At 45.1% G+C, this 12626-nt stretch overlaps 1 protein-coding gene across 3 annotated transcripts in view; it reads right to left on the reverse strand.

Moving 5' to 3' along the window:
• The window catches only part of SNAPC1 (small nuclear RNA activating complex polypeptide 1), a 72490-nt gene that overhangs the window by 46038 nt on the left and 13826 nt on the right, over positions 1-12626 (reverse strand). Inside the window, exon 9 of one of the 3 annotated variants that reach the window (XM_054199925.1) lies at positions 4220-4571. The exons of the other annotated variants lie outside the window; for them this stretch is intronic. Coding sequence (XP_054055900.1) covers positions 4498-4571 — 74 coding nt within the window. The 3' untranslated portion in view covers positions 4220-4497. Of the gene's footprint in view, positions 1-4219; positions 4572-12626 lie in introns of those variants that run through there. 3 annotated transcript variants of the gene reach the window in all.

Genomic DNA, 12626 nt, shown 5'->3' on the forward strand with positions numbered 1-12626 from the left:
TAAACTATTGGAACAGCCTGCAATAAGCCAGCCAGGCAAACACTGCAGAAAGGGAATGCCTGCAAGGCAGCCACAGACCTTCGTGTACCAGGTCATGGAGCTGCCACCTCCTCTCCGGTCTGTTTGTTGGCAGGGCTTGTGGCCTTGACTAGACGCTCCTCAGATTTACTCTTTGCTGCAAGCCTCGCTGCCCTGTCTCAGAGCAAAATTAAATACTGAAAAAGAGAAAAATTTGTTACAAATTACTTGCTGCAGACAAATGCTTATCTTCTGACCAAATTCACAATACCAGCAGGAATCAGCAGTGTACAGATGCCCTCCATCTCCAGAATTCCGCCCCACCTTGAAGAGCTAATGCTTAGGAAAACAGAAAGTATCACACCAAAGAGCAATAAATTCTTTTTGAAAGCTTTTTTCTTTCAATCACAGTGAGATACCACAGGTTCAGTCACCACACATTCTTGTTTCAACTGTGCAAGCACTTTGTTCTCAGGACGATGCGATGGGAGACATTTGGAGGATTTTTTTTTAATTTATGTACATTATCTGAATATGCTTCTGAGATGTAAACCACATACTGATTTTCCACATTTTCATAAGAACTGCCAAAGTGTTTCAAAACTCCTTTTTTCACCAAATTAAGTAGTTTTGGTATCCACAAAACTGTATTTTTTTAAAGTAACAGCCATCTGAGAACACGTCTGCCAGCTGTAGGAATAAGCAGTATCCACAAGTTTCCAGATGCTTTGAAATCCTATCAAAGCCAATGAAGGCTAATTAAGGCTGACCCCTCACTCCTTGGAGGCACACAGTACCTTGTACGTTTGAGCCACAAAAGCTCAATAATAATAATAACATAGGTGGTAATAATAATACCTAGCTTACATATAACAAGTTTCATTACAGAGCACTACAGAAACAGCAAAGGGAAACAGGTGCACGGAGGGGAAGCCAAATGCCACGGTCTCTGAAGAAGTCAGCAGCAGAGGAAGGACTGATGCCCAACACAACTCCTGGCCTCCTGCATGGGGCCAAGAGAGACATGAAAGGCACGTGCAAAACGGAGGGGTCAGAATGGTGAGAGGTACCCTAAGAAAGAAAATAAACCAGCCCCATTCCATCTTCACCCTTCCCCAGTGCTGCTCGGACCCCCTGCACTCTTCTCATTGGGAGCTTTCACCAGGGAACATCATACAATTCATTCCAAGCCAGAAATTAGGCCTGTGTTAATTAAAACATGCCATCCAGCTGTTCCACACATGCATGCAATGCAGCTGTGATCCCACAAACAGAGGCAGGAATAAGTGTAATTTTGTGTTTGTATGTGGAGAGTGGGCTCCATGATACTGTTCCAATACCCTTTCTTCGGCCAACACTCTGTCTATATCCTCCTCAACCCATCAGTTGCTTCTGATGCAATCACACACTTTGTTCTTGAAATCAGACCCTCTCTTGGCTTATGCAACCCTCCTTTCACACCTCCAACTGTTCCTTTGCATGATTTTCCCTTCCTCCTCTATGTCCTCCCCATTTCCCTGAGCTTCCTAGAAGACCTATTATTTCTTCTCTTTTCCACCTTACTCCCAGTCTCAGCCTCTATTTTTTGTTCATGACCCACAGCTCTGCCTCCACTCCAGGCTTACCCTTCCACCCACACGAGATCTTGGCATGCCTTTCCAGTGCTCTTGCTGTACATCTTCTGAATCAGCTGAAACTTCAACATGGCTAAAAGCACAGCTCTAAATTTTCTTGGGCCTAAAATCAGGACATCTTCTTGTCTCAGAACTCACTCTGGGGTTTCACACAGAGGAAGCATCCTAGGTTTTGTACAATGTCTATATGGATATGCTCTTTGCAATCTACCCGTACTCTTTCAACTCCCTTCCTAATCTTTTCCATTTTGATTCCCATGAGCTGCTGTTCTTGGGACTTCATAAATGGCATCTCATCTTCCTCATACCTACTGAGAAGGCTGCCGCAAAGGTCCCTTTTCATTGCTTTAACTGAGTCCTGCAGCTGGTCATACTGCTGATGGATAACATCAGTCTATCTTACACATAACAGGGAAAAAGTCCACTCCGGATAGCACAGCTAACATAGTATCCGTGAGTGAGTGATTAAAACAGGTCTAATTTGATTTGTTTACAACCACTGTAATACGTTGAGTGCATACATGTCAGATAAATGGTTGATAACTATATCCTCCTCTGAGCGGGAATTCATCTCCCAAAACTACACAAAGAACAGTCAGTGCAAAGTCCAAGTGCCTAAATAGCAACTAACCGCACCAGTTTGTAGTGTCTTCCTCGCCCCAAGACAGATTAAACTCAAGCCCTTGCTGAATAATTGATCAAACCTTCTCAGTGCACAATCAGAGCCGTCAGCAATAGATCATACAAATGGAAAGTGAGCACAAGGTCTCCTTAATGACTGCTTAACCCCACTGATCATGACGTCAGCCTATCTAAGGCACATAAGAAGCTACTTTTCAAAATAAAGCTGCCTGATGTTTTTAGATAACCTCCCTTGGTAATTATGACTACTCCTATTTACATAAGAGTCATCTCTACAGCTAAGCAGCACCATGGAAGGACTTAAGCAGACCAGATGGCACACACTTGTTTCCCACGTGCATGGGAAACAAAAGAACACTTCAAGAAAGTAACACGCAGTAAACGATACGGACTACTGCAGATGGGTCCCTCAGGAAGTGCTGGCATCACTACTTAGAGCAAAGGCAAGACACAGCACTTCATTTTGCAAACCCTGACACAGCTCACAGCGTTCTCGTTGCTGCAGTGCTTCCTGCACGGGGCCCCAGCACATCCACAGATGCACCATCACACTCACAAGACCTTCTCCTTAATTGCCCATCTGCACTGAACAGGACCCATTTCAGTGTGACTTAAACACACTAAATCAGTGCTACAGCCATTATCAGCAAGGCTCCTGCACCAGATTTGTTTTAACGTGCCCTACACGCTCGAAAATGCTTGGTTTGGTACCCTATTTGTGTCTTCAAACCTCTAAAAATGTTTACAAAAAGCCTGGCTCTGGGGTCCACAAGCCTAGTGGCCCTTTAGCTTTTATTTTGTCAAAGAAGGAACACTGCCTACGCTCCTGCAACTGCATCCCAGTTCTTCATCTGAAGCACTCCCCATCCTCTCCTCCTAGGCATATGACGTTCCCTGTCTTTGCGAATAACAATGAGCAAAACAAACTCTCTGCAGAGGCAGCACCCCTGGAATATTCTCCCCACTTGAATCAAAACAGGAAGGAAACTGATTTAAAATATTCTCTAATTTATTTTGCAAGCTATTTTGAAGTCTGACTATGTATTTCCATGTTTTCTCATGGGGATGGGTGCATAAGCACAAATACAAGCTCTTTATAAAAGTGACTGTTTCGTGTATTTAGAAAAGAACATACAATTGCAATCAATATTTTCCACAACGCGGGCGTTTTTCAAGATTTTGCACAGCCAGATGTGATGCAGGTCTATTATTAGCAAGGATTTAAGCAACCCTAGATCAAAATGAAACAAGAGAGGTAATAAACAAAATAATAATAATAATAAAAAAAAGAATCTAACAGCTCTGACTATTTTCCAACAGCAGGTTTATGATACGCACCAGTGTGGCAGTACTCGAGAAAGCCTTCTACAGTTATATGCAATTTTACGGTCAGGCATCAAGCATACAGGTGCAGGAAGTAATTTCCTAGGGCAACCGGCTCACAACGGCAGCTGAGTCATGGCCTGAGGTGAGAGACCCCGACCACCACAGCTTATTGCAGAACAACTCCTCCAGGCTCTTTCCTCTTTGAGTAACTCCGCACCACACGTTACAGGAGACAGAGCTCACTCTGCTATGATGCCCTGAGAAAACACAGTACTGAGGGATCACCCTTGCCACAAAACAGACTTTCACCTTCACCTGAGAGACGCTGAGCTGCAATACTTTATCTATTTTCCCAGACTGTGCGTCAGGCATGCTAGCTCCTAACACCACCATAAAAATTCAAGAGCTGCATCTTCATGCCATCCAGAAAGACACAGGAAGGTAATCAACAAGACTCTGGATTGTTGTTGGTAGTTTATTCACCTTTTTTTTTTTAACAAAGAACCTACCAGTCTTGCCTGTATTTTCATAGTAACAAGGATCTTAAGAGCCAAGAGAACAAGAGTATCCTCCTCTGTATTGCTATACCAGACCCGCATCCCCTTCCTAGCATCTTCTTTAAGGAGAATAATTCACTCAGGATCCAGTTACTGCTCCTGGGATCTTATTACTGCACTAATAAGGATTAGTGCCACATTACATCACCGTGATACCCATGTACATGAAGTGATACAAATACATAGGTATGGATTGTTTAATGAAGAGCTTGTTCAAACAACCAACAGACCATTAGTAGAGTGAAGTTTTCCTTGGGGTGGAATATGGCCAGCACACTCATCATCCATGCAACGAACAGGGTTACTGGTGTGAAACGCGGTTAAGCTCCAATGCCACAGACCTGTGGTAAAGAACATGGGCATCCCTGTAACACTGCTGGTTTCTCTACACCTCCTAGGCCAGGAAAAAGAAAACAGGTAGAATGACATGAACTTTCAAATGAAAGCCAATATATTTCCAGTATTTAAAACCTACTCTGAACTCATATTCCCTCTTTTAAATATATTCTCTTGGGAAATTTTTAGTTTAAAATTGTACAGAACATACTTAATACCATAAGGATACCATATTTAATACCATTAGAAGTATTAGAAGTGTATTCAAATGATCCACTGTATTTTGTTCTTTTTAGCAGTAAGATGAACTGTGTCCAAGCTGTACTCATTTCAAATTCGGTTTGATGCCAGAGTTACTGGAGACCAAACTTCCTCATTTCTGATCCTTCAGCCAGCAAGAACAATGAATTATTTAATAACAAAAATCAGAGCAGACTGCTGTAACACATATCTCTGATCACCTCAAGTCATCACCACCACCTCTTCTGGCAGCCCAGAATCACAGAAGAAGAGAGACCCTGTGGCTCTTATTCCCTTCTCTGAAGAACAACTCTGATACAAGGACAGAAGTCAACACTACCTGAGCTATCAGGATGCTCCTGCTCCTCCCAAAGCTCCCCGATCAACAAAAAACCCAGTTCTGCCAATGGTCCCACTGCTCTGTGCAAGTACAGGCAGGGTTGGCATCTGCTAAGGTGCCTGTTGGATATAAAGCTAAACAGAGCAATCCACATTTCCCCACTTCAATTAAAATCATCGTTTATACTTGAGTGGAATTTAATACAAGTACACCAAGTCCAAGGAGTGCCAGATTATTCATTTTACTATTAGGCTTCCCTCAGGTCGTCTTCAGGCTATTACTTCTCCATCAAAACATTTAGTAATTTTCAACCAGATCAGGGTTAACTGTTAGATGTGCTTACCAAGATCATATATTGCAATCCACCAAGGAACCCAGTGAACGCAAAGCACACAGGTAGCCTTGAACGCAGTACACCCCGGAGCAACCATCTCAGCTCTAAAGACAAGACAACTAAGGCTGAGGTACAGAGCAGGGAGGAAAAAAAGAAGTTTGTCGGATCTGGACTGGCACACAAAATGAGCACAAAACAACAGTACTCCAACGGCTCTGGACCAAGTCAGATGAGCGTAGCAGGATTTGTTAGCTTGGTCTCACTGTAGCCCTGTGAGAGGAGGTGGCAGCCCCCAGCACAGCAACACACAGAAGGAACTATGAGGAACAGCAACCAATGAGAACAAACATTTCTAACTTTCTCAAGCAAAGCTCAGCTAAAAGCAGGTTGGGAAATAATGATCCACACCAAAGCTTCATCAGCTGAATGGTAAAACGATGCATGTGTCTCCACGCTGCCTTATTACACTTACAGTCAGTGTATCAACACTTCACCATTGCAATGATCAACGCACCGATCATACTTCATGGTGAATCCCATCCCTCATATATGTTAGGTTTATGAGCAGTTAACTTACAGCATCGTAAAAAACTGCTTAATGTTCCATTGGCTGCTTTCTTGGTTCAATCCCTTCACACTTAGAATAAGAGGAAAAAAAAACATAATGTGACCGAGCTAAAATGCTAGCAGAAAACTCCTCAAATTCTCCTTCGCTAGAAAGGACACCAACCTTCTGGATGCTCAGAGCTACAAACTACAAAATGAAATCTCACTTGCTGCTCTTCTCACGCCAGCTATAACCCCAGGCTGGGAGAGCCTGTCCACACAGCTGATCCAAGCACCCTGTAGACCCCAAAACCAACAGCCCAGCGTCGGGGTGGTGCGAGCTCAGCTGCCCCACACCCTCATCAGCCACCCACCAACCACCTCAGCCTACTACCAGAAGAAGAGGTACATTAAATGAAGAGGTACATTAAATAAATGATACCTCGTGTAAGCATTTGGAGGAGAGAAAGTTGTTCTTGTTTGAGTAACAAAGCAATAGCTCTGCTGACTTTTGGGTCAGAAAGATGTCTAATTAAATATTGTATAATTATCCATTTCATATTTGTGCAGCAGGAACAGAGGTGAGAAGCCAACTCACAATATTTTTATTAATTTGTAAAATGCTATAAAATATAAACTAATGATAATTCAATTATGTACTGAGCACTATCAGTGCCTTTGGATCTCTGCTTTGAGTATCCAACTAATAAAAGGACAAATTCTGCTAGGTATAGACGTACCATTACTCTGAACAAACTAGGCAGTTCCTCATTCTCCTACGGCCACCTTAAAGCACTAAACGAGTCCACCTCACATCAGCCTGGGCCTCGCCTGAGATGACCCTTCCTTAGGGACAGAGCCTCAAATGGAAGCAAGGAACAGCAAACACACACGAACATCACCAAATGACAAAAGGAAGAGAGAAATTAGACTCCCCACCAAGTCCAACCTTTTTGAAAAGCTCAAGCCTAGAATTTTGTTCCCAAGAGCTTATAAACTGGTATGTGCCACGTTGAACTGGTATGTGCCTTACTGACATCTCTTAAAGGCCCACGTGATTATTTTCCCCCAACCTGACAAAATATACAGCAAAATCAACCTAGCAATCCCCAGTAAGCACTGATGTTGGTGTTTCTACAGTAAATCAGGAGGAGACCACCAGGACCCTGGCTAACAGTAGCAATTCATGTTTTTACTTGCTGAAATATTAAGAGAAACACCTGCCCTCGGTGCAGCAGCACCACTGCTATGGCCAAGACCTAAGCCAGGGCGTACGTGCCATCAGGCAACAACCTCACCAATCAAAGACCAGACGGCAATCATCCCTGAAATCATTTGTGTTGTAGCATGGTCAGAAAACCCAACAACTCCGAGCCTCTGCAAGCAAAGAAGCACACAGATCATGGTTCTGTCATTATCTGTCTCCCATAATTACAACACCACCTGTTCATTAATATCTTTAAAGTAGGCTTTCCTATTTATTTATTCTCCCTAAAATTCATGTCCGCGTCTGCCCACCTGCTCGTCTCTTCCAGTGTGGAGGGCACAGGCAGCACACACCATCACATCCCCATCCCCACCACCATTCCCTGTGAGACCTCGCCGACGGGAGGAGGGGGCACTGCCCGCGCCGGCCCGGGCGGTGCCGCCAGGCCTCCATACGGAGGAGGAGGAGGAAGGGGAAGAGGAGGAGGACACCCCCCACACCCCCTTTTCCCGCCCAGCCGGGCCCCGCGGCCGCGGAGGGTCCCCACAGGAGCAGCCCCGCCGCAGCGGGGCCCGGTTTCACCCCGCGGCGCCCGTCCCCCCGGCTCCCCCTCAGCGCCCCGCTCCCCTCAGCCCGGGCCGGCGGAGGGAAAGCCCCTCGCCCTCAGCGCCGGCCGGGGAAGGGCGCGGCCGCTGCCTCAGCCGCCTCCCCAGGGAAGCCGCCCCCGCCCCCGGCGCCGCCCGCACTCACCCTCCGTCGCCATGGCCGCGGCGGCGGTGGTCCGGCCTCCCGCCCTCGCTGCCGGATGGCGGCGGAGCCCGGCGGGGAGGCGGCCCGGGCCGCCGCCAGCGAGGAGGGGGCGCGCTGACCCGCCCGGCGCCTCCCCGCCTCGGCGCGGGGAGGGTGAGGGGAGCCGGGCGCGGCCGCGGGGGGTCCCCCGGGGCTACGGGAAGGAGCGGCGCTGCCGTCTCCCCGCGGCGGGAGCCGGGGAGGGAGCGCTGCCCGGGGCGGGCGGGGAGCGGCGGTAACGCGCGAAAGGCGGCTGCACCCGCCGCCCCGGGGGAGGTTGTGCACGGCACGGGCGGGACTCCGAAATTCCGCGGATAAATCTGACTCGGGAGGGTCAGCGGCTTCATCCCGTGTTCCCAAATTTTGTACCGTCTCTTTTCCCGAGTCCTCAGGGCTGTGCTGACCGGTTAGCAGCGTGGGCATAGGAGCGGCAACTCCAGCCACGCTCGGATGGACTCGGTCAACAGGCAGCCCCGTGTCAAAAACTGATCTGGAGGCACGGCAGGTTGTACCCAGCCCGTCTCAAAGGTTTGAACGCTACCTCACTTTCCATCACACATTCAAAACTCTCTTCTAAAAAAGCAAACTCACTCCCTGTCTCTGATAACCTTTAATAGCCGATGGCTGGCCCTCGTGTCCTTCATTGTTTTCCATATCCAGGTTTACATTTCTATGACCGAAGAGGAAGCTGTTGGGTGTCTGTTACAGCAAGCTGAAGCTACTGCAAGATAATTTCGCTTTGCACGTTTCTATTCGCAGCCAAGAGAAGGCTGACCCAAGTCCTGAAGTGCTAGGAGCAATACAGCTTTAGCACATTTCTCAACCCCTTGTAGCTCATGAAGTTCTTACAGTCCCATTTCCAAGTGCTGGGTTGCATACAGGTGGAGGAGGGAAGTATTCCATTACCAGGCTTAATCACGTGCCCAGATTTGAGGAAAAAGATGAAAATGGGGTAAAGAAGTCAGGTCCACGCAGCAAGCTTTGTAAAACGTGAATGGGCAACTCCAGAAGTAGAATGAAGTTGAAAATGAAACATTCCAGAAAAGATGGGGTAAAATATCTGTGTCATTTGAAGAACTTGCTACACATGTGCGATGAGAGAATATGAACTCCCTGCATGGGGTCCTGTTACATAAAACATTTAAGCATAGGACTAGAAGGAACCTTGAGGCCTCCTTTCTCCAAAGCAGGATTAGGTCTACCTCAGACAACCGTAACTAACATTTTTCCAACATTGTTTTGAAGTCCTATAGTAGAAGTGACTCTGCTGTTTGTTAGAAGGCCGAATTGTTTATTTAACCGCAAAAATCTCTTATTAAGTAAATTCATGTTGCTGTAAATTGTATAGCTCTGCCTCAATGAACATGGAGAACAATTAATCACCATTTGCATAAACACATCATTACAAAAATGTGAAGATGGTTCACTGTCAAACCCTTTATTTTCCAGACTAAACTCTCCTGCAGTCTGTTTTCTTTTTGTTGACTTTTTTTTTTTTAGTATTCTTTAATTATTCTAGAGGCGATGTCCACATCCTGCCCAAACTGTACACAATGCACATCACCACTGCCATCCGTGGCATTTGGAATTTTTCACATCACCCCCATATTGCTGATCTACCTCTGGTTTGAGGGCTGCAAAAACCTCCAGATTGAGAATAGCTGTTTACACAAACATTCCCTGGGAATTGCTGGGATTTACATTTCATCTGTCCTTCCAAGTGCAGCCTTTTGCACCTATCTTCACTTAATTAGACCTTGTTGATTTCTCCCATCGCAAGAATAAAAATTATATGGGACAATTTCTTCCACTTCAACAGTTTCCAAACTTAATGTCACCTGTAAGTGTTTAAAGTTTATTCTGCTTTTCATCACCCATATTATACTTGTAAACATTGCACAGCACTAGTTCAAACTCCCGCTTTGGGGATTGTTTAGCTTTGCCAAAGAAGTGGTGATTACTATTGTGCGGATATAGTTCTTCAGTCAGTTGACTGTCAGCTGACATCTTAGAGAAATTTCTTAGAGAAGTTTCAGCAAAACCGTATTTCTCTAATTTATTTACAAAAACTGCAACGCCCAGATACATATCGTCACGTTGCCTCACTCCAATCCACCAGGTCAGCTGGAAGTTAGACTGGTGTTACAAAGAGGAAGTTTCCTTGCAGCCTTTGACCGCTGTATTAGCCGAGACTATAACTAGGAGAGAAGTTACATACTAGAAAACAGTACCCTCCTAAGTCTACATTTACCGTTGTTGGGGGGGAGGGTTGTTTGTTTTTATTGACAGCTTGTCCTGGTTTCAGCTGGGCAAGAGTTAATTTTCTTTCCAGTGATTGCTGTGAAAGGAATGTCAATAATACCTATCATTTTCGCTAAGTTTGTTGGCTGAGTGATGTTTACACTGTTCAAGCACTTTTTTCAGCTTCTCATGGAAGCACAGAACGGCCAATGAAATATTCCATACCATAGACATCATGCTTAGTACATAAATGGGGGCTGGCGGGGAGGCAGGCAGAATCACCGCTCTGGATGGTGCCAATTCACAGAGCAGTGAAAGTGACCCACATCATTATTGTTATTTTTCCTTTTCTGTTATTGTTTATATTAAACTGTCTTTATCTCAGCCCAGGAGGTTTTTTTTCTCCCTTTCCCTGACTTTTTTTGCCCTCTTCTGCAGGGGAGTTGGGGGGCGTGTGTGAGAAGGCTGTGAGGTTCTCGTTGCCTGTTGGGGTTAAGCCACAACACAGCAGCTTGCTTCCATTAAGCATTTGAGGAAGTCCCGCTCCTGTTTTTAAAAGCCTGTAATAGCCCATCGAGCTGCAGAAAGAGATTTTCTTTTCTATATTTTTAAAAGATTACATCAGCATTATGAAACTTTGCTTACAGCTGCCTCTAAATTCTCAGGATTACCGTTTTGAAATACTACCACAGCATACCTAAGTCTATACTTAAGTATAACTTCCATTTTACATCTACATAATTTATAAGGAACACTTGTTTTCGTAATATGGGAGGCATCGTGCTTGCAGGCTCTCATCCTGCTGGAGAACTTCAACCACCCCAACACCTGCTGGAAAAGTAGCACAGCGAGCTGTAGGCAATCCAGGAGACTCCCGGAGTGCATGGAAGATAGCTTCTTAAGCCAGGTAACAGACAGCCCCACCAGAGGGGATGCGATGCTGGACCTGATGGTCACCAATGCAAGTGAGCTAATTGGTGATGTCAAGACTGGAGGCAGCCTGGGCTGCAGCGATCATGCACTGGTGGAGTTCGCAGTCCTGAGAGATAGGGGTCAGGCAAAGAGTAAAGTCATGTTGATGTGCAAATAATTTTCAGAAGTGTGTGCAGGAAGACTCAGGTCACTGAATACCGAAAATTCTGAAAAGTGCTCCTACTTGGGTCTTGGGATGGTTCAAAGATACAAGGAGAGGCAAACAAGATGGTCACATTATGAAAAGTGCCACTGCAGGGAACAGTATTAAACATATTCCTTAAATACGTTAAAACAAACTTATTCCATATATATTGAATAATAACAATTTAGCTGAAAACAGCCTGTCGAGAAAGTGAAAAATAAGCTTTTGCAGCTGTGTTTAATCTTTAGTTTCCTTGAGAAAGACACCTGCAACTTGGAGGGAAATAGAGAAAGAGAAATCGCTTTCAAGTTTCCCCTTCAAGGGAAGAACCCACTACCATGTAGCTGGAAGACCTATCTTAGCCTCATTGCCTAGAAACAGAGGTGCTGTAAAGGTCATCATTAAGCAACTTCCTAAGTGAAGAAACTCATAAGTGATGAATTTGAAGCTGTAGTCACAATATCTCCTAGAAAGCACGCTCCCTCTTCATTTACACCTTTCTTAGCCATGCAGGGGTTTCTCAAGAAAAGACTCAAGTAGTCCACTGCACCTCATCTCCAGATTGCTCCCCTATTACACCTATACTGCTGTCCGTCCCTTGCAATGTGAGGATACCAGAAAGCTTCTCAGTCAGCCTGCACACCCACACCAGCAGCTGGAATTGACAGAACTGACAAATGCAGTATCACCAACAGGATCCTAACTGCTCTGAGATGAGCAGGCAATTTTTACCAAAAAAGTCTGGTTTTCCTTGAGAGGTCTCTTTGTCTCTTATATCTGCTCATCAAAAATTAGGAGCAGAGGCAGAATGAGTTTGTGCTGGTAACGCAATATTAAATTGTTCAGTTTACTACACAGTAAGGTTTTGGGTTTATTATAGTGTTTCCTCTTTTCCCAGTAACAAGGTTTTGAGTGCAACACTGGGACTTAGTAGTTTTTCCAGTGTCCAACCTGTTTGTCATTTAGGCCCGTTCCTTCTTACGAACTAATGCATTTAATACAGGCCCATTTTATATTCAAATAATTTATATTTTCACTTAGTGTTTCTTCTTATAGCTAAGGGCACTTCAATTCCTTTGGCCTTTCAGAGTCATACTACAAAACTAATTCACCCAGTTTAAGCCACTTTTATATTCAGAATCTTTCAAATTTCTACTTCGTATTTCTTCTTGTAGGAGAGGACATCTCCTTTGGCCTTTCTTGATAGTACACCTATGATCAACTGGAGAAAATACCAAAGAGAGCAACTATCCACATTCCTCTTAATTGTCCTGGTCAGAAGCAGGTATTTAAGGCTAT

This window comes from Rissa tridactyla, chromosome 4 (genome assembly GCF_028500815.1).
Source record: "Rissa tridactyla isolate bRisTri1 chromosome 4, bRisTri1.patW.cur.20221130, whole genome shotgun sequence".
Taxonomy (NCBI): Eukaryota; Metazoa; Chordata; class Aves; order Charadriiformes; family Laridae; genus Rissa; species Rissa tridactyla.